We start from the raw sequence: 18918 nt of genomic DNA, 5'->3' as shown, positions 1-18918 counted from the left end.
CGCCCCCGAATATAAACACAAGACCTCAATGGACGATTTAAGCGCATAAAACTTTAAATGAAGTAGGAAGCGTAGTGCGGGCAGGAACGAAAATGGCGCTAATAATAATTTGGTTTATTGGCTTTAAAGCACAATGGGCGCTGGGGCGGCAAGTGAAGGGGCGTGGCATTGGGGCCAGAAGCAACAACCACCCTGTCGGGCCAATCTTCCGGGCAATTTCTATTATTTTTTTAAGCACTTTCTTGAGCTGAGCGGCGGGCGGACGCACCTTTATTTAAATTTCTTTTTTTCCATTCTGTTCTGGCCAGTTGTGGGCAGGAAAGAGGGTGCTTTGGGGGTCGGAGAGTGCTTCGTTTTCGCCTTAATGGGCAATTTTCTTGGTAGTAAATGGGCACGTTTTACGAACGCCTTTGTGGGGTGTTTATGGGGTGGTGGGAGGCCCGGCCACCCACCTTGGCCACGCCCCACGCCTCTCCGACTGCAAGTCTCGCCTTTAAATGGAATATTAAATTTCCACTGGCACTGCACCTGTCCAATTAAAACGAAACCTAATCTGGTTTAAAAAAAGCTCCTAAAACTATAGAGATCTAGCTCCCAATTCTAGCCAAACTTAATAATATTTTTAATGCCAATAATTAATTAGAGTGGGCCGCTGCAAGTTAATAAATCATTTAGACTTTGGGCGACTTTGTGCAGCGAACCGAAATCAATAATAAAATTAATAGAGTTTTCTGGGTGCCAACAGCAACAACACCAACAACAGAAACAGAAACAACAAAGTCTACAAGCGAAAAAAACTGTTCGCACATAAATCTTTGCACTAAAAAATTTTATTGTCGTTTTTATTGTAAGGAAATAAAATAAAAACAATAATAAAAATAAAAAGCCAAGCCAAAGCAAAACAAACAACAACAAACACAGAGCAACAAAGCCCAGAGACAGAGCCAAACAGTCTGCGCTGAACTGAACTCGCTCTCCCCGAGCGAGACGCGGGCACACTCTTTCTCTTTTGCGTACACTTCCCCTGTCAGATTATCGTATCGTAAGTTAGCTGCTTAAATATCGTAAGAAGGCAGCGCCATTTGCTCGCATCTCGCATCCCGCTCCCACTGCCGATGGCCGCGCCAGGAGCGAGCGGGACGAAGCTAGTGAAGAGCTGCGGCGAATTGAGTTGCCACTCAATGGGCGAATTATTTTTAATTTTCATTTTTATTTTGTTTGTGCTGCAAGTTAATGATTTTCGTTCAGACTTGACTTTGATTTTTGAGTCACGTCCCTCCCCTCCCTCCACCCTGCTTTTATCGAACAAAGACAATTCGCCACGCTAAAAAATAGCATTAGCAAGCAGTATTTAAATTTTAAAATAATGTGTGTTTCGAGATTCTTTGTTTATGGCGCTCCTAAATGTCACAATTCGCCCCCCACTCGCGCTAGAGCATTTATCGCTCGGCCCGACCGTTTCTGGCCGAAAGTGTCTGCCAAATTAACTGTTTGGCTTTCTTCTAAAATGTGTTTTAAATGATCTCGGCGTGTTCTTTGTTTTTTCGGCTCCTTGGTTTATTTTTGTTCCCAATTTCCTTTGTTTTCGTGCCTGATTTGCTTTTTGGCCTTTTGTCGGTGGAGCGCAGCGGAGCGGTTTCTATTTCGGGAGGCCCTAGTTCGGGGGCGACCCCATTCTCCGTCAGAATCCCCAGTTCCAAGAGTGTTCCTCCTCCGATTCCCGATCCGATCCGATCTGAAGTGCCCGGGGCCTGATAAATGGCGCTTAGGCATTGATTAGATGCCCCACAGCCGCGGAGTGCACTTCCCTTATCGTCCGTGCACCGCCAGGCCACCACTCGCACACTCTACACACATTATAACTAACACCCATTATCCCCCATAGCCTCAGCCCATCAGTGCCAGGCCGAAAAAAGAAAAACAACACACGAATTTTCCATTTTCCATAGAGTTCACTTCACCCCATTGCCAAAGAGTCTTCAATTCCGCTCAGTGCAGAGGGAGAAAAAAATATAGAAGTGTTTGGAAATAGTTTTGTTTGAATAGTACAACTATTAATTCTATCAGAATAGAGAGAAGACTTCCACTATTAACACAATAGCCTGTTGGCAGTAGAACCATACCATCTTTTCTCTCTCTGTAGATGTTTCTGTCGCCTTTCGTCTGCGGGTTCTGTCTCTGTGTCTGCGTTTAGATAAAATTGTGTTTCGAAAGTGACAGTTGAAATGATTTATCACTTGCCAGCGACTGCAAGGCGCAAACGCCAACGCCGCCCGCCCCGCCCCCTCTTTTCCGCCGCCCTCCTCGGCTGTCGTCAAAGTTTTTAGCACAAGCTCCCGGGGAAGCCCCGCGCAGCTCGCCCGCCGCCTTGGCCCCGGCCCGGCATGTTTGGCATTTTGTGTAGAAAAATTGAAAATTGCTTTTTTCGTCAGCAGAGCAGCCCCTCCACCGCCACCCGACCGTTCCCCCCCCCCAGGTCCTGCTATCTCGGGCAACTTCATCTTTCCAATTTTCTACTATTTGGCTTTGTTCCCTTTCTCTGGCCCCTGTTGTTGTTGTTATCTGCGAGTTTTTCATATGAAAATTTAATTCCACTCGCCCCACGCCCCACTCTCTACGCCCCTCCACCGCCTCCGCCCCCACTCACCCATTTCCCATGCGAGCTAATTTAAAAATTTTTGTAATTTTTTCGCTTTGCTCTTTTGGAATTTTTGCAATGCGCGACAAAATGATTTATGTCGCTGCCTGGGCGAAATTAAAAATATTACAAAAAGCCAGCAACACCAGCAACAACAATGCGAACACATTTAAACAACATAAAAAGTGTATACACACACACACACACAACAGCGGAAGAGGAGGCCGGGTCGGGGGCGGGAGGCGCACATTTGTGTATGGGGTGTCACTCGAAGCTTTAAAATGGAATTGTCGCCGTGTGGAAATTTACGCTGGCTTTCCTCAATTTTTATGCCCAGCCATTTCGGGCGACATTCGAATTCCAGCCAACAGCCAACAGCCACAGCAACAATTGCAGCACCAGCAGCAGCGGCGCAAAAAATATTAAAATAAAATACATAAACCGCAACAATTTTTCAACATTTTGCACGTGTAAATTTTCCAATTGGTTGAGCGCGCCAAATGAACGAAGTGCAGGGGAGGAGGCAGGGGTGGGAAAATGGTGGCGGGGGCTGAGCTGAGGGGCGGGTTGCGGCTCTGCCATTAAAAGCTATCTGATGGATTCATTTAGGCAGGTCTTGAGGCAGGTAGAATGGCGGAATACGGCATTTGCATGCACCTTGTGGCACGATGGGGGTGTTCTGGAGCTGGAAACACTTTTCCAGGCTGGCAACAGAGTCAGTTCCTGCACTGCCGACGGCATTTCAACAGGGCGCTGGCAGTTCAAAATAATACTCCATAGTTGATAAGACTGAGACCACATTTCACCAGAAATTCTCCGAGTTCTCATGAATGAATCTTTCAACTGACCCTCAAAGAAGATAAGCCACAGGCCGATTAGATTCGGACGGCATTGATTACGGAGCAATGTCGAGAGCACTTTGGGAGCTACTAGCAGAGGCCTACAAGCCAGTTCGAAATCTATTTTCAAAATTACCCGAAAAGCCAACCGAAAAAGAGCAGTGCATTGTTAACCCAAATTGCATCGGCATTTCATCTCCGCAATCTCTCATTGGGGCTGCCCGCTTTTTGCTCGCTTTTTCGCTTTTTGTGTAATTATTCACATGCCCCGACTGCGGAGATGCATTTCTGCGCTTTTTTTTAGTTGGCCATGATGGCCGGAAGGTGGCGCTGCTGCTGCTGCTGCTGCTGCAGCTGCTTTACGAGCAAAAAATAAAAATGCAGAGCAGTTATCTATTTTGTTGCAACGGCCTCTGCTCGTTGTTGCTGTTTGGCTGGCATTTTCCGCCGCCGTTTTCACGGCATTTCCAGTTTTATTTTCCATTTTTCTGCCGCTCTGTTCTCTGCTGAGGAATTTTGTTTGGCTGGCTTTTGTTTTAATTTAAATGAAAAAGCTTTTCGCGCATAGTTATGGAAATAATGGCCGCGACGAGGGGCACGTGCTAGTCCCGGTTCTAATGCATTTAAGCCAACTAAGTGGTTCAGTTTGGCTTTAAAGAATTCAAGGCCTCAAAGCGATTTGCTCGCTTGCTGTTCTGCCGTTCTGCCGTTCTGATGTTCTTTTGTTTTTTTCTGGCGTGGCCACAAAAATTCAATAAAAATAAAAGGCCACACCTCGGCGACACACGAACATGACTTGTAACTTAAGCTACGAAACTGCGCTCCTTCGAGCCTGTGTCATCGGTTTTTGGCGACATCCTTTGGGCCCCTCCAGGCATATCGCTTTACACTTGAAGCGAATTTGAAAGTCTGGATCGAGATGCTCGTAACTCTTATCCCCCACCCCACCCTGCCCTCCACTGCCCACACAGGCTCTCCTCTCATTGGCTTTATTTTTATTTTTATTTTTTATCTGGCCCGCGACTAATATAAACGTACAATGGACCAACTTAAGCTGAAATGACAGTTGCGACATGTTTGCGTAGGCGTGTGCGATCTCCCGGGCAGGCGGACGGACATATGGACACCCGGACGGAAGGACAGACGGACAACGACCCAAGACAGCCAGCCAGCAAATGTTTCGGTATTAATTTTTCTGGCTGTTCCTCTGGAAACCTCCGCGCTGGCTGCCCTGACAATAAACTTTATCGCATTCATGTGAATGCACTTTATGACACCTAACCAGGCAACGGCCGAAGTTGATTCAGAATCAGCATCTGTGTCTGTATTTGTATCTGTATCTGTATCTGTATCTGGAGGTGGAGGTGGAGAAACTTGTTTACCTGTAGCTCTGCCAAAAGGCATTCTTTGCGGATTTGGAGGGCACTTTTTGCACGACCGATTTGAATTGAAAGACTTTGATGAGCTCTCCATATGAGGAGTTCATTTAATGCACTCAAAAAAATATTTATTTCTATCGGGCCTATCCAATGGCGGTCTATGCCTCATTTTCCGTCACTTGGTTTCGATTTTTTCTCGGTGTGGAAATGGTTATTTTGTGGTCGTCTGGCCGACTCGTGATTCGTGCAATTTCAGTCGTCCGTTTGACGGTCACGTGACCCTAATAAATCACAGAATTAATGTTACGTAAAATGGAGTTGGCTCGGCCGCGGAGCAGGACGAGTCCTGGCAGGACGACTCCTCTGGACTGGAAAGCCACCACCGTTGAGCGGTTAAACTATGCCGGCCGGAAATTGAAAAACGTTTGTGGCATTTCTGATAAGATTGGAGAAAGAACTCCAACTTAAAGATCAACTGGTGCGGAGTTTGGTTAACAAAGCAAAGTCGATTTTAAATTTGTATATATAGTATAGTGCATGTCTGTTGTGTGGCACTCCCGATTTCACCTCTGGGGCAAGTGCGGCAGGAGAGAGACAGAAGGAAAGCGAGTTGCGCCGACATTATGGCCATTAAAAATACCCAAAACGACAACGACAATTTCCTCATTATCGTAAAATTTATTCAAGCAAAATAAATTCATTGGTCGTTAACCTTGACACTGGTTTTCCTTTTATTTTCCCACCGAGTGTGTGTGCTGTGCTGTGCTGTGTGTATGGTACTGGTACTGGTACTGGTGTATTGGTGTCTGTTGTGCGCGCATAAAATTCATGCTATGACGCGTGTTAAATAGTCGCTTGTCAACTGGGGAAAACTTCTGGCCCGCCGGCTGTAAAGTGATTTTCCCAGACAGACAGCGGCTCGGCTCCACTCCAAACAAATTGCGATTACCGGCCCCAAAACAGCCGAAAAAGCAGGCTGAAAAAGAATCTGTAAGCCTGCTGTAAGCATGACTTTCATTATTTTCTTTGTCTGGCTTTGGTAACCAAACTGCCGAGCCAAAAATAAATAAACCCCCAACGACGCCCGTAAGTATGCTACAATAATCGATAACTTCATGTGTGCGTGTGTGTGTGTGTGTGTTGGTGTGTGTTTGTGCTTCTGTTGTTTTTTCCAGGACGATTTGTCATGGGCTTTTGCCGCGAGTTTTTCGGGAGTTGCAGACGCAGACCCGTCCCCTGGGCTGTTTCGGTGGCTCAGCGTGTTAATGTATCTGCCATTGTTTCCCAGAGTTTATGCACTCGTCCTAGGAACTTGTTGAATCCTGCAGGATTTATGGCTCCGCCCAGAGGTCGTGGCAAGGTGGCAAATTAAAGACTTGCATTTAAAATAAGCCTGATTGTCACTCCGAGTGCTGGACTCCGCATGGAGGACCTACCCCCGCTGCATAAGCTGCTAGTCCCCTAAAAGGACCTAAAAGGCAAGCACCAAAGGAGCTACATAGAATGAAGAAAAGCTTTTTCATCCCAAAAGCTAGCCAGCCAGCTAGTGTATCAGTGTGTCTGTCCTGTGTGCCTGTGTGTGGCAGCTGTCTGTATGCGTATTGGCGAGGACTCCGACCCCATTCCCAGCCCCCCACTTGTCCTTTTCCTTTTCCTTTCTTTATATAAAGCCCCCAGCCCGAGAGCACACAGCCAAGGAGAGTGCTCACTCACACATCCACATTATATTTTCCGCTTTTTTCACGTTCCTTTCTAGTATTTTTCTACATTTCTTTTATTTGCAGTCAGCAGAAAGCAGAAAAAATTCTTATACACAAGAGCTGCGTTCCTGCTGCTGCTGCTCCCGCTGTGAGTGTGTGCGAGAGCTTTCCCCCACACACACACCCACACACACACACTACACACGTGTGTGTGCTGGCGACTGTGTCTGTGAGCTGGAGCAGTCAGCTCAGTTTTCTTTTGAATGATTCGATGATTTTAAGCGCCTGCGTTATATGAAAACCAATCGCATCAAAGCACCCCATTAAATTTCATCGTCAGGCATATATCCTTGCCCCTTATACTGGCGGAGTGAGGTCCTGCCTGCTTTCTGCTGCCTGCTGCCATCTGCCAGCAGCTGCTGTTTCTGTTGCTGTGCCAATATCCTTGGCGCTCCTAGCTCATGGCTCATGGCTCACGGCTCCTGGCTGCTGGCTGCTGGCCACGTCTGCATCCATCCTCGTCGTCTGTCTAAGCCGCCCAAGGCAGCCTTGCCTGCTAGTTTGCTATTTTCTGCTGTTTTCTGTTCAGCTTTCCGTTCATAGCTCCCTCTATGTGCCGGGAAAATCCGTCAGAAAAGCGCAGCCGCTGCAGCTGCTGCTCCTCCATCGCTCCTCCACCAGCAGCCACCTCCTCCTCCTCCTCCGCCACGGACCTCGGCTTTCCTTCCATCATTATGTGCTGACGGCGTAAATGGCTCTATCAGCACATTGTGCCTTGGTGCCTCTGACATGTGAGCCTGAGCCTTCGAACTTGCGATTCCAGTTTAAAGTTTCGAGTTGAGGCGCTTTCGAGGCTGCTATTTAAAGTGCTGCTAATGGCTCTATATGAGCCACAGAAACGAGAGAAGCAAAATTAAACAGGCAGTCATGGTGGGTAGTGGGGGTACAGTGATGTCTCTAATGGAACGGAACGTCTAAGGAGGAGCAGTTTAAGGAGCGTTGGGATAGGTCCTTCGACTCGGGGCATGTCTTTAGTGGCTGATAAGGGAGAATAGTTTACTTCTTGGTGGTTAGTGCCTGGCCAGGTAGGACTGTACCTCCCAGACTGTGGCTCGGATATATAGAAAGTATATAGTCGCACAGTCTATCACTGGCAAGCGCCGCCATCTTCTGGCGCTCGTCGTTTGCTTTATTTGCAGTTCAACTCCGACCCTGCACCACCCACCCACCACCCACTTCTTGCTTTCATTCTTTTATTCCCCCGCCCCACTCTGCTGCTCTGCGATTCCTATTTTTTTTTTTTTGATGGCAAACATTTAATGGGTTTTTCAGAAAATTGCATTTTCTTCTTTGGCACTCTTTAGCCTTTTTGTTTAGCTGCTACTTTGCGGAGGGGCGGCAGCGGAGGAGGTGGCTTAAAGGAAAGAAAGGGGGGGAGCCAAGCCAGTTGTTGTTGCTGCTCATGACCATGGCTGCCATATTAGATTTTGAATGCATTTCCGCTTTTTGCCGCAGCGAGCAAAACTTTTGTTCGCCATGTTGGCTCGGCCGGCCCTCTCTCTCAGCGCACAGCGCTCCTTGTCTTTGGGCTCTATGTGCCTGGCTGGGAAATATTTTCCACTGACTGACAGCTGTGCAAATGGGCGGCAGCAAGGACGAGGGCGGTGGGCGGTGGGCGGTGGGCGGTGGGCGGTGGGCGCACTGCAAGTTTGTCTATCTTTCGGATATTTTCGTGTTTGTTGTTTGGTGGGAGGGCAGGCTATGGGGCTATGGGGAGGTTGCATTAAAAGTTTGTTTCATTCTCCACCCCCAGCTAGTACGGGTGTGTGTGCTATTTCCCTTTTGCTTTTGTTTGATGAAAAAGTCCAAGTTGTTGCGCAAAAGTTTTTATGCAAGTTTTGCTATTTTGGCAAATGGATATCCTTCTGCTACTCCAAACTCCCCCGACTCCTCCGATTATGCTCTGTGGGTGCGCGCTATCTGTGTTACTTATATGAAACTTGGTCAGACACTATATAGAGATATGTATGTACGAGGCAGAGCCACTGCCATTGGCGAGAAGTTTAATCAAAGTTTCCCCCGAGCCAGAGCCAGAGCCAGAGCCAGAGCCAGGAAAGTTGCCTGGAATTGAACTCGCAATGGTGAAATGAACGAAATAATGAATTAATGCGAGGCGAAATTCTCAGCTCCGATAGCAACACCTCGCAGCTATGGGGATGGCAAAAACATTGCATATTTCAGGGCGCAGGGCGCAGGGCGCAGGGCGCAGGGCGCTGGGGGCAGACTGCATATACAATATGCAAATGGGGAGACATTCCAAGCATACCCCTTCGGGGTAAAGGCCCATTAAACGTCAGCCCGCAGACACAAAAAACAACACACACAAAATAAACAAACAACGCCGAATCGAGTGGAGTCGGTGGCGGTGTTTTCCAACCCGTTTTCGTCGTTGACCAAATTAAAAAGCCATTTGGGCCTAGAGACTCTAAGCCAAGTTACCTTTTGGTGGCCGGCGGCAATTATATGGCCAGCAATTTGCTTTGAGAAAAATAGAGAACCGGTCGACGGGGAGGGGGACGGGGACGGGGAAGACTTTTATGAGTGCCAATCAAGAAGTTCATCGATTATGCGACAGCGGCTCCTCTGGAATTTGAAATCGAACACGGATTTCGGATTCAGATTAACGATTTTCAACGGCACTAAATCTTCAAGGACAGGGAGCTCAGCTCAGCTCAGCTCACCCCAGCCGAGCTCCCCAGCGCCGAGCTGGTGGACAGAGCGAGTTAATCATGAATGATTTAACGATTCGTAGACCATTTAATTGCCATTCAGCTCGGACATGACAGCCAATGCGGTGATTAAAGCCAAACGAGACAAAAAAGCGACACCAATTTAACGACTTGACAAAGTCATTTAAGGAATTTCTTTTGACAATTTTGACGCACTTAAACTTGTTTTCCTTTTCCTTTTCGTTTTCGTTATCGGTTTAGGTTTCGGTTTCGTTTTCCCTCGCAATGATCGGGAAATGGATCCGGCACCTGAGAAGAGCACGCGCCATTTCGCTGCAAATTGAAAACGTGTCCAACATCGAGACATCAATTTTTAAACAGAAGTAATCACTTTGTAAACGTTGAGAGACCGTCTGGGAGCTGGGACTGGGAAAACAAAAATAAATATTCCCGCACATCCTTTGGGGGTTGACTTGGGCTAAGCCCAAATACCAGCGACCAGGGACAGGGAGTCCTGTTAGTGCTTTGGTCCTTTCATCCGCCCTCCTGCTCCACCACCCCCGAGAAGTATGCCTCTAACTTCAGAGGGTCTTTTGCGCTCGGCTTGATTCCCAAATTTCTTCACGTCGCAACGTAAAGTTGCAGAAATTTTTATACAATTTGTTGCATGCATAATTCAGGAGGACAACAACTGGAGTTGCGGGTGCGACCTCTGGATTTATGTGGGTTGTGCGTCTGGGCGAGCGACTTGCCGGAATTATGATGAGGCCGGGCATCAAAGAAAGTGACTTAAACGGTTCGGCAGCTGGTAATCGGTCTGGGGGAGGGCATTACTCATAGGCAGTGCGCCAATGAAGCCAGTGAGTGTTCTGGTTCCCTTTTATCTGGCGCTTTGTCTTGAGCTGGAGCTGGAGTTCTTCAGCTAATTGATAGCAAGGCAAATAAAAGCGAAAAGCCCATCAAACAACATTAATACCCCGTTAATCCGTCGAAGCGAGCGACGGCCAGACAACTGCCGCGCCAGTACTATTAATTGCCCCACACAAGGCGCAGCGCTAAAAACTGAAACTCTGAAAACCAAATAAGCTAAAATTTATTAAATTCTCATTTATCAAACATCATAAATCACGGACTGCGGACTGCGGAGCGCGCTGTTTTTATTTCGAATGATCTATCAACAGTTGCCATTCTGCTTTTACGACTGGCTAATTTGGTTTGTTTTTGATTTTGATTTGTCAGTTTATTGTGCCGGGACGTCCGTCAATGGCTCTGATGATTCTGCTCCGAGTGGCGACCATAAAAAACTAATGTTTCCCAAACTGAAACCGAAACTGAATGTGAAACTGAAACTGTGTGCAAGTGACAAGTGAATGAAAGCGCCCCGGAATGATGTCAATCTATCAAAAATGGCGCCCGACTTTTACTTTCAGCTTGACCTTTCAGCTTGCTAACTGTCAAAATTCGCTGTCGCTTCGAATGTGTCAAAAATTGTCGCTGTCGCTGTCGCTGCTGGGCCTGGGCCTGGGCCTGCTGTGTTTGTTGTATTTTGCATTTGACAGCTGGTGTCGGACGCTCGCTGCCCTCACATTTTTCGCACTTGGGCTGCAGCCGGGGCAGAGTCGGCGGCAGACGTCGCAAAACGCAAAACGCGGCTTTGAACTACTAAATCATTTTTGACAGTTGGCAGCGAAGTCGGGGAAAGCCCCACAGCCTGTCTCTGTCACACACTGCCCCCGTATGTATGTATGGGTGTGTGTGTGTGTGTGTGTAACCGTGACCTTGAGAGCCGTTATACACACATTTTTATTCCACTGGCATAGCCTTTGTTTATGCAATAAATTAAAAGCAATAATTTTTCATCTTAAGGCAGCCAGAGCCGCACCAGCAGCAGCAGCAGCAGCAACAGTTGAAAGTTCGCCCGCTGCGGCGCAGCAACATTAATTTTACCCATGGCGGAAAGAGATGGGTGCACGGGGCGGGAGAGAGAGGGCGATAGCGGGTGATGAAGCACCGCCATGGCAATGGCATTGTTTTTAACTCGCTGCGACTGCGCTAACAGCAAAAGCGAGAAACAAAACCGAAAACCGACGAAAAAAATGCAGAAACAATAATTCAACTTGTGGCTTTGGCACTCTGCTCCACATACAGGACCAGATACAGATACGGATACTCCCCGGCAACACACAGATACAGATACGGTGGCCGGGAGTGCAGGTTCAACGGACGCTGTGCGCCTGCGCAGGGCCTAACAAATTGCAGCTGCCTCGCGCCCCACCTTGCCACCCGCCCTCCCCGTCTCCGGGTGTGCGCCATTAATTCTAGCGCTCGCCGGCTTGTTTGACAGTTCTGACAGACGATTATTTAAAGTTGTGCTTAAACGCTTCGGTGTCTCCCTATCGCTGTCCCTGTCGCTTCGCTGTCTCTCGGCCATGGCCGAGAGGGGCTGTCTGGCAGCCACCCCCGCCTGTTCTCCGCCCACCGCCTGCCACCCGCCGCCCGCCGCTGCAGCTCCAAGAAAATAATACAAATTACACTTTTGGCATATTGTTTTGGCCCTCTCCGCTGGGCGAGCCTAAATAAGAGCCCTCTGAGTAGGTTAGTGGGTCTTCGAACTTGAATTCGAGGCAAGAAAGTGGTAGTCCATAAATTGGCTTTAAAATTGGGATTTCCCTGCTACGAAGGGCGGCTTAGGCGGCTAACAAGGATTCGTATTAGGGGTCTAAGTGTGATATGGACAATCGGATGTACATACAGGGCCTATTTGAGCGGCATACACTTGCCTTTTAACGATTTAAATGCCCTGGCACGCCATTCCTCAATTTAACGCATCATAAAGACGGAAAACTGCACTCTGAGCTGGGGCTTTTACGACCCCGAGGAGGCTGCTAAGTCCAGAACTCTGGGGGCAGGCTGATTCGAAAAAAGTGAAGAAAAGAAGCCCCCCACACGGCCAGCCGCTTGCCGATCATAAATCAAATTTCAATTCACGTGCCGGGCGCTCGTCCATTCTTTTTGCCTCTTTTATTTTATTATGTGGCCTCATGTTCATTAATGAAAGCGAAATGCGCTTATATAATGCTTATGCCGGGGACCTGGAGCTGGGCCTGGAGCTGGGGATCGGGAGCGGGAGCGGGACTATCGGCACTCGGACATCATCAAAACTGCCACTGATTTCCGCAGAGCAGCAGCAGGAGCAGGAGCAGGGCTCAAAAATTGGCACAAGTTCATCATCATCGTCGGCCCGGTTGTGCCTTCGAGGGGGCGTGGCAGGCATGCACGTTGAAAGCTGCCCGAGACCGCCAATGTTCAATTTATGAGCCGCAGACAGAGCAGAGCCCCCTCGCCCTTTAATCGATTGTAGTTTTTAATTAAAACTTAACTTTATAATGATTTTTTATCAGCTGTCCCAGAGCGTCGAGTCGCGTCAGGGCCTGCGTCTGTTTAAGTCTAAATTAAAAAGAAATTTCTCATTTTGAGTGGCGGAGCAGAGGCGCAGAAACAGGAAGCCGCGGCCGGTGAGCAAAGTGGGCGTGGGCCGGGCCGGCCGGGACGTGATCGGGAGGACAGGATTACCGACTGGACCGTCAAGGGACTGGACCAGGCGGCTGATCCTATCGATCCCAACTTTGATTGATGTGCGAACGGCGGAAGCACGCGTTCTGGCCCAAATCCCGAACTTAGTCTCTAAGCTACCAAGTCTACTCTGCGAGGCATATAGGATGTGTTAAATGACTTAATGCGGAATGTGACTTACCATCATATGTTAGTTCTGAAGGATTGAGTGATGATAAGAACTTACCATCTGCAAGAGAGGAGAAAAAATGAATGTTAGATGCCTATTTAAAGTACAAAGATTTAAGGGAATATTAAAAATAGATACATGCACGCCCTCTCCACATTAAAAGCCTTAATTAAACGCGTTTTATTGCTGCTGTTAGTGACCGATGTAGTTTTTATCCGCTTTTGTTTGGCTTTTGTTCGGTGGCCGCCTCCCTGGCCAGATATTTGGTTTTCCTGCCACGTTTCGTTCTACGCACATGACTACTTTTTGCTTTGGGGCTTGATTAATTTTATTATTGTGCAGCATTTAATTTAATACGCATTGCGGCGCATAATGTACAATAATTATTTTAAATTCACTTTGACAAGCCCACCCACACTACCACTTCCCCGTTAATGTTAATTTAATATTTTACATTGTGCTCTGTGTTTTAATTTTGCCTGCGGTTTTCCATATTTGTTCCTGGCAAAAAGGTTGGCTTTTTTCGCCTTTATTTATGTGTGTTTTTTTGGAATACACTTTTTACTTTTGTTATCGCGAAACAAAAATGCAAATTAACGCAGAATCTCTTCTGCTGCTTCATCTCTTTTTGTATTGTTAATTATTTATGGCTGTCATGGTGGATATTTATTTTTTGTGCGCTTATTTGCCGCGCTATTTTTGCATTTATTTCAATAAATTATTTTTTTGTCGAACGTTGCAAGTGATTTCTCTGTGACACTTTGTGGATATTTTAAGGCCGCAACACATTTGCAGTCAGCTGAATTTTTCGAGTTAATCCCCAAAAGCCAGGCCCTATAATGCCTGGCTTCTTTCCTATTTCCGATTGCTGCTAGGGCCTTGGTCCGGGTCTGGGTCTGGGTCTGGGTCTGGGGAGCACGTTTAATTTTCATTTTACTTTTATGACCCAGCTGGGGACTGCTTGTTGTTGTAAATAAATCAACGATAATTAACCTTCTGCAGCGCGTAGAAATAATTTTACTGTCAATGTTGTCACCACTGACAGTCGAACATCTTAAATCATTTTGTTGTTGTCGCAGCTCCGTCGCTCCGTCGCTTTCGTGTCGAAAGTTTCTTTTTGCTGCCTCCTGGTCGTGTTGATCAGAAAACGAAATTAAAAAGCGCAACAGCGACGGACACTAAACACGGCTAAATGATCAACGCGCCCCGAAAATGCCAAATGCGCCAGCCGAAATGCCAATTCGCACTCAATTCGAGGAGGCTGCACTGTGGCATTGCAGCACTGGCGACAAAACACCTTTTTCGAAAGAGTCTACCTTCGTTTTAGCCTCCGCCTCCGGCTCAGCTTCTTTTCAATTAATGCACAGGAAAAAAGCTCTGAGGGTTGCTGGCTGGGTGCTGGTTGGAGGAGCAAGGAAGCCTCGAATCCCCGAGCTTTTCTCTCTGTGTACCCTCCTCTCAGCGTCTTCCTGATGCGTATACGTCAAAATGCAGCGGTGGCAATTAAATGCCTTCGACGCTCATTGCCAACGCCTCAGACTCGGCCCAGGCTCAGGCTGGCCTGCGCTTGGACTTTGAGTCGGGCTCCCAGTTCGAATGGCCTCAGTGTCTCTGCCCGGGGACTGCCTCCAGCCCGACTACCGACTACCGACCACCGACTACCGACCCTTTCGGCCACAAATAACGCCCAAATATGGCGCAATTTCATTCGCAACGCATCGAATCGATTGCCAATGCCACCACTGCCGCTTCTGCTGCCGCTGCTGCTGCTTTCAATTCGATGCGTTTCGATTTATTTATCACCTGTCGGTGGAAATTGAAATTGCATTCGCCTCGAGGAGGCAGAGCAGTTTTTTCCCAACTCCGATTCCGATTCCGATTCGTGCCTCAGTCTCGTTTTGTTCCAGGCCAGGTAATCATTGTCAACAATTAATGAACGGGCATTGGTGGGCGTGCAGGTCGTTTAATGAAGAAACCCCCGAAGAGGCGGGTCGTCCGTCTTCTATTTTCTTCTGTGGCTGGTGCTGGAGCTGGTGCGGTGCTCCCTCTCTGGGTATTTATAAATTAGCCGAGGCCCTTGCCTATTAGAATGGCCAAAAAACTCATCAGCATAATGTAAGACGTTGTGTGGCTCGGGGCGATAATGAGCCATAATGGAGTAGCTGGAGCTGGAGCTGGGGCAGCGTGGAGGCGAGGGGGGCGTGGAGGCCCAAGGGGGAGGGGGCCAAGGGTTCGAAAACTGGTTCGAAGTCGCCGCTTTTAAGAGCTCTTAATGTGGCTTACTGGCCCTGTCCGATTCGTTTCTACCTCTTCTCCTTTTTGCATATTTAAAAGCTCGGTTCGACCCGGGCCGAACATTGATCGACTAATCAGCGAGCGGCGAAGAAAGTGCAGGGGCAGGGAACAGGGGAGGGACAGGGGTGCTCCGCTTATCAGTGCACTTTGCCGTGCTACACGTAAACTTACTTTAAACGCGCCAAACTTTTCATTGGCGATAAGAGCCGGGGTAGGCAGAGTCCCTGGCGCGGACTGATAGCCCTACAGAGGGAGAAATTGGGGAGGAGCGGCGTTCCCCGCTAAATCATACAGAAAGTGGACTCAGGCCTCTCCTGCCAGTGCACCCATTGATTTCCATCATTGTTTATGGACTTTGCATGCCGCTCGGGCGGGGCACTTGATTGGCAGGAAGGGCAGAAGGACCGTCGCGGAGCAGAGTCATTAGAGCGGCAATTGGCCAGGCCAAAAAAGCTGGCCAGCCGAGCGGCGTCGTGTTCGTGCCAGCGGAGCGCGCTTCAACGCTCTGCCTGGCCAGACTCGCTGCAGTCTCTACCGGATTCGAACGGCCTGCGCCTGCAGCCGTGGCCCACAGTTGCCGGCTGGGGGCTCCGTCTGGTCTTGTGGCATGCGGACTTTTGTTGCAGACAAAATTGTCGACAAATAGTTTACACAGGCATGAAATTTTGCTGCCCCAACGAGCAACAAAAGAATGTTGTAGCTCTCGGCGAGCTGGCGAAGTGGAGTTGTTGCCGTTTGGCTCAGTTTGTAGTTTGTAGTTTGTAGTTTTTAGCGGACTGGAATGCCGGTGCAACATGCAGCATGCAACGGAAAGCTATCGGAATCGGAGGAATAGAGACAAGTGCAACATGATAGCCCACCAGAACTCCAGCCACTCGCCACTCGCCACTAGCCACCGCCCACCCACCTGCCGCAAAATGTTTAATTAAATTATGTGAGCCGGCGATATGCAGCCCGGGGATTATGCATTGTATGCGCGGTCATTAATTCATATCAAAAGGGTAATTGAAAACCGCATAAATTAAACAACAGCATATGAAACGCAGAGCAAATGCAAAAAACAAAAAACAAAAAATAATAGCAGTCCGAGGCAATCAGTTTTTTATTCAAATTTCTTTCCGCAACACGCGTGTTATCCGCTGGGAATGTGGATGCCGCGCGCGGCTTTGACATTTGGCTGCATTATAGTTTAATCTTATTAAAATATTTATTTTATTAAAATATGCATGCAATTTGTTAATTTAACTGCTGCGTTTGCTGTTGCACATCCCTCCGCCCCACCGCCGCCCACTATTTTATTTATGTGGCATACTTCTTTCCGAATACCCTGCCGTGGAGAGCTCATGTTTGGAGGACCAGTACATTAAAAAATATTAGACTCCATGAGGGCTTCCCCTATCGTATGTATAAGAGAGGCTTCAGAAACCATTAGATATTTTGTGGAGCCCCAGGAAGGGTATCCTGCCCTTCGATAACCTATATTCCCCAAACTTTTTTAGTTTGCATCACTGATTTCGTGCTTTTATTGTGGCAGCCACTGCGCTTAATTGCATTTTGTATATGAATTAATGAATTTTTTATCAGCCACAATGCACCTACACATGCGAGTGTTCCCGGCCATATAAGCCCCTCCACATGCGTGTTTTATTTATTTGTTGCCTCTTTTTTCGAGTATTTTTTTCTTGTCATGGCGCCTGATAATGCAACGAAAACAACAAATGCGCCAACCGCAGAGCCTCACATTTTTTCAATGCAGCGCCCCTTCGCTGCGAATATTTAATTTCATTTGTGGTCCGACCAATAAAATCCGTCCGGAGATAGACGCAGTGGCATTTGAAAGCTGGTTAATCTCCTCCGACGCAGAGCGCCAGTCCTCCGGGGAGCTGGCGTTTACCATATCATTAACAACTGGGCCCGTATCGGGTAGTTAGGATCTCACAGATCTAGTTCCTAGATTCCGGCCTAGAGAGCAGCCTAGAAAGGGTTCACTTGGTCGGCCGGAAAGTTTCTGTTTCATTAAAATGCAATTAATATAGGCTTTCAGCACATTCTGATGACTTTGGGGACTCCAAATTACTACGCTCGAAGGCAACAAATTAGGGTGCGCCCATAATTAATAACAGTTTCTGTTCTGCGGCAAGGGGCAAGGGCGAGGGGCGAGGGGCGAGGGGCGAGGGAGTGAAACATTTCATTAACTTCACATTATATATTATACGAGGCGCTGAAGACCCGGGGCCGGGCTGCAATTGTCCAAAAACTGTGCCACAGACACGTGTGAGGAGAGCCCCATGCCGAAAAAGTGCACGCAAAGTGTACTAAATACTGCCTATATCTACTGGCCTGAAAGGTTTTTCTTCCAGTGCAGGAATAGATAGGGAAAGACTTGTATGAGTCAATCCATTAAGGTTTTTGATAAAAGATCTTTATGACGACACTCGAAGCGACGGCGGCAATCATCATCATCTGCAAAGACCAACAGAAACAGGCACAGAAACCGAAATGGCTTTGGTACGTGTTGGCCCGGCCCGAAGACCCAAACGCAAACAGAAACAGACATTTGGTGAAAAGTAATTGCGTTTAAATGCGTTTACATTAGGCCCGACAAGAACAGGGAATAGGGGAGGTAAGCGGCCCAAACGCAACCAGAGAGGTGCAATGACGACCTAATTGCAGGCCATGATGGACTGGCGATGACCAAGGACAATTATTACATTACACTTGTAATGGCATTATTAATGCCCTGCGGCTCGATTGTTTTTACGCCATTTCCCAGGCGATAGGCGATAAGCCAGAAATAAATCTCCATTGGCGACTTTACGACAGCCAAAGGCCGCGCCGTAAAAACACACACTCGCCCACAAAGCCCCAAGCACCCATCCCCACGCCCCACGCCTTAAACCCCAAACACCCCCTTCAAAGTTGCCCAGTTTTTACGACTTTTTAATAGTTCTCACATAGATTTTATAGATCGCGCCTCCCGTTCTTCCGTTCCCCTGCATTTGTTGCTGTTCCTCCGGCCAGAGCGGCATAAAATTGATTTCCTTTCCAGTCTTCCTGGGCCGCTGTCATAAAATTTATGTTTATGTCGTAAAATTTAGTTCGATTTTTTGCCCTTTGAGCAGACAAGCCATCAACGTGCGTTTTTATTTCCCGCCCGGTCTGTTTTCTAGGTTTTCAGTTCAAACAACAACCACACCAGGTGTCGGCAAAGGGTTTCCTTCACAGACTCTGTGCGGGCCGCTGGCCTCGCCAGGAAGGAACTTTCTCCTCCGGTGTCGACAGTGGGCACTGGAATCGTCGCCCGCCTTGATATAAACAAACGACGGACATTTATTTTTATTACACACCTTTTGGGGTCGCCTTTGTTGCGGAGGGTGACACTTCGGTAGTAGATTCTAGTTATTCTAATGCACATTTCATAGGCAATTCCAAATTAGGCAATGTTTGGCAACGTACTTTCCCCGCCTCTTGTCTCTTGCCACTTGCCACCCACTACCGACGCTGGGAGACGCCAAGGTGTGGCTGTCGGAGGGTGGCTGGGCTTAGGGTTGAGTGCCACGGGGGTTTGCTTATAAAAAAGTAATTTTCTCATTTCT

General features: G+C 47.9%; 1 protein-coding gene and 1 long non-coding RNA gene across 6 annotated transcripts in view; both read right to left on the bottom strand.

Moving 5' to 3' along the window:
• The window catches only part of LOC6500304 (homeobox protein homothorax), a 95228-nt gene that overhangs the window by 23211 nt on the left and 53099 nt on the right, over nucleotides 1–18918 (bottom strand). For 2 of the 3 annotated variants that reach the window (XM_032449610.1, XM_014911006.3), the window contains exon 8: nucleotides 13040–13087. In XM_032449610.1, coding sequence (XP_032305501.1) covers nucleotides 13040–13087 — 48 coding nt within the window. The remainder of the gene's footprint in view (nucleotides 1–13039; nucleotides 13088–18918) is intronic. The other variant, XM_014911007.2, reaches the window with a different exon arrangement.
• On the bottom strand, nucleotides 5523–13032 carry LOC26515291. Of its 3 annotated transcripts, none has more exons than XR_001408971.3 (3): nucleotides 10419–13002; nucleotides 9677–10355; nucleotides 5523–9618 (listed from the first exon to the last, which is right to left on the bottom strand). It is a non-coding gene; the product is annotated as an uncharacterized LOC26515291 (long non-coding RNA). The 3 variants fall into 3 exon arrangements; XR_004309726.2 differs by having other exon boundaries at nucleotides 5523–9711; nucleotides 9778–10355; nucleotides 10419–13000; XR_001408972.3 differs by having other exon boundaries at nucleotides 5523–10355; nucleotides 10419–13032.

This window comes from Drosophila ananassae, chromosome 2L (assembly GCF_017639315.1).
Source record: "Drosophila ananassae strain 14024-0371.13 chromosome 2L, ASM1763931v2, whole genome shotgun sequence".
Taxonomy (NCBI): Eukaryota; Metazoa; Arthropoda; class Insecta; order Diptera; family Drosophilidae; genus Drosophila; species Drosophila ananassae.
Note: the sequence above shows the minus strand (reverse complement) of the source record. Positions and strands in the feature narration are given on the sequence as shown.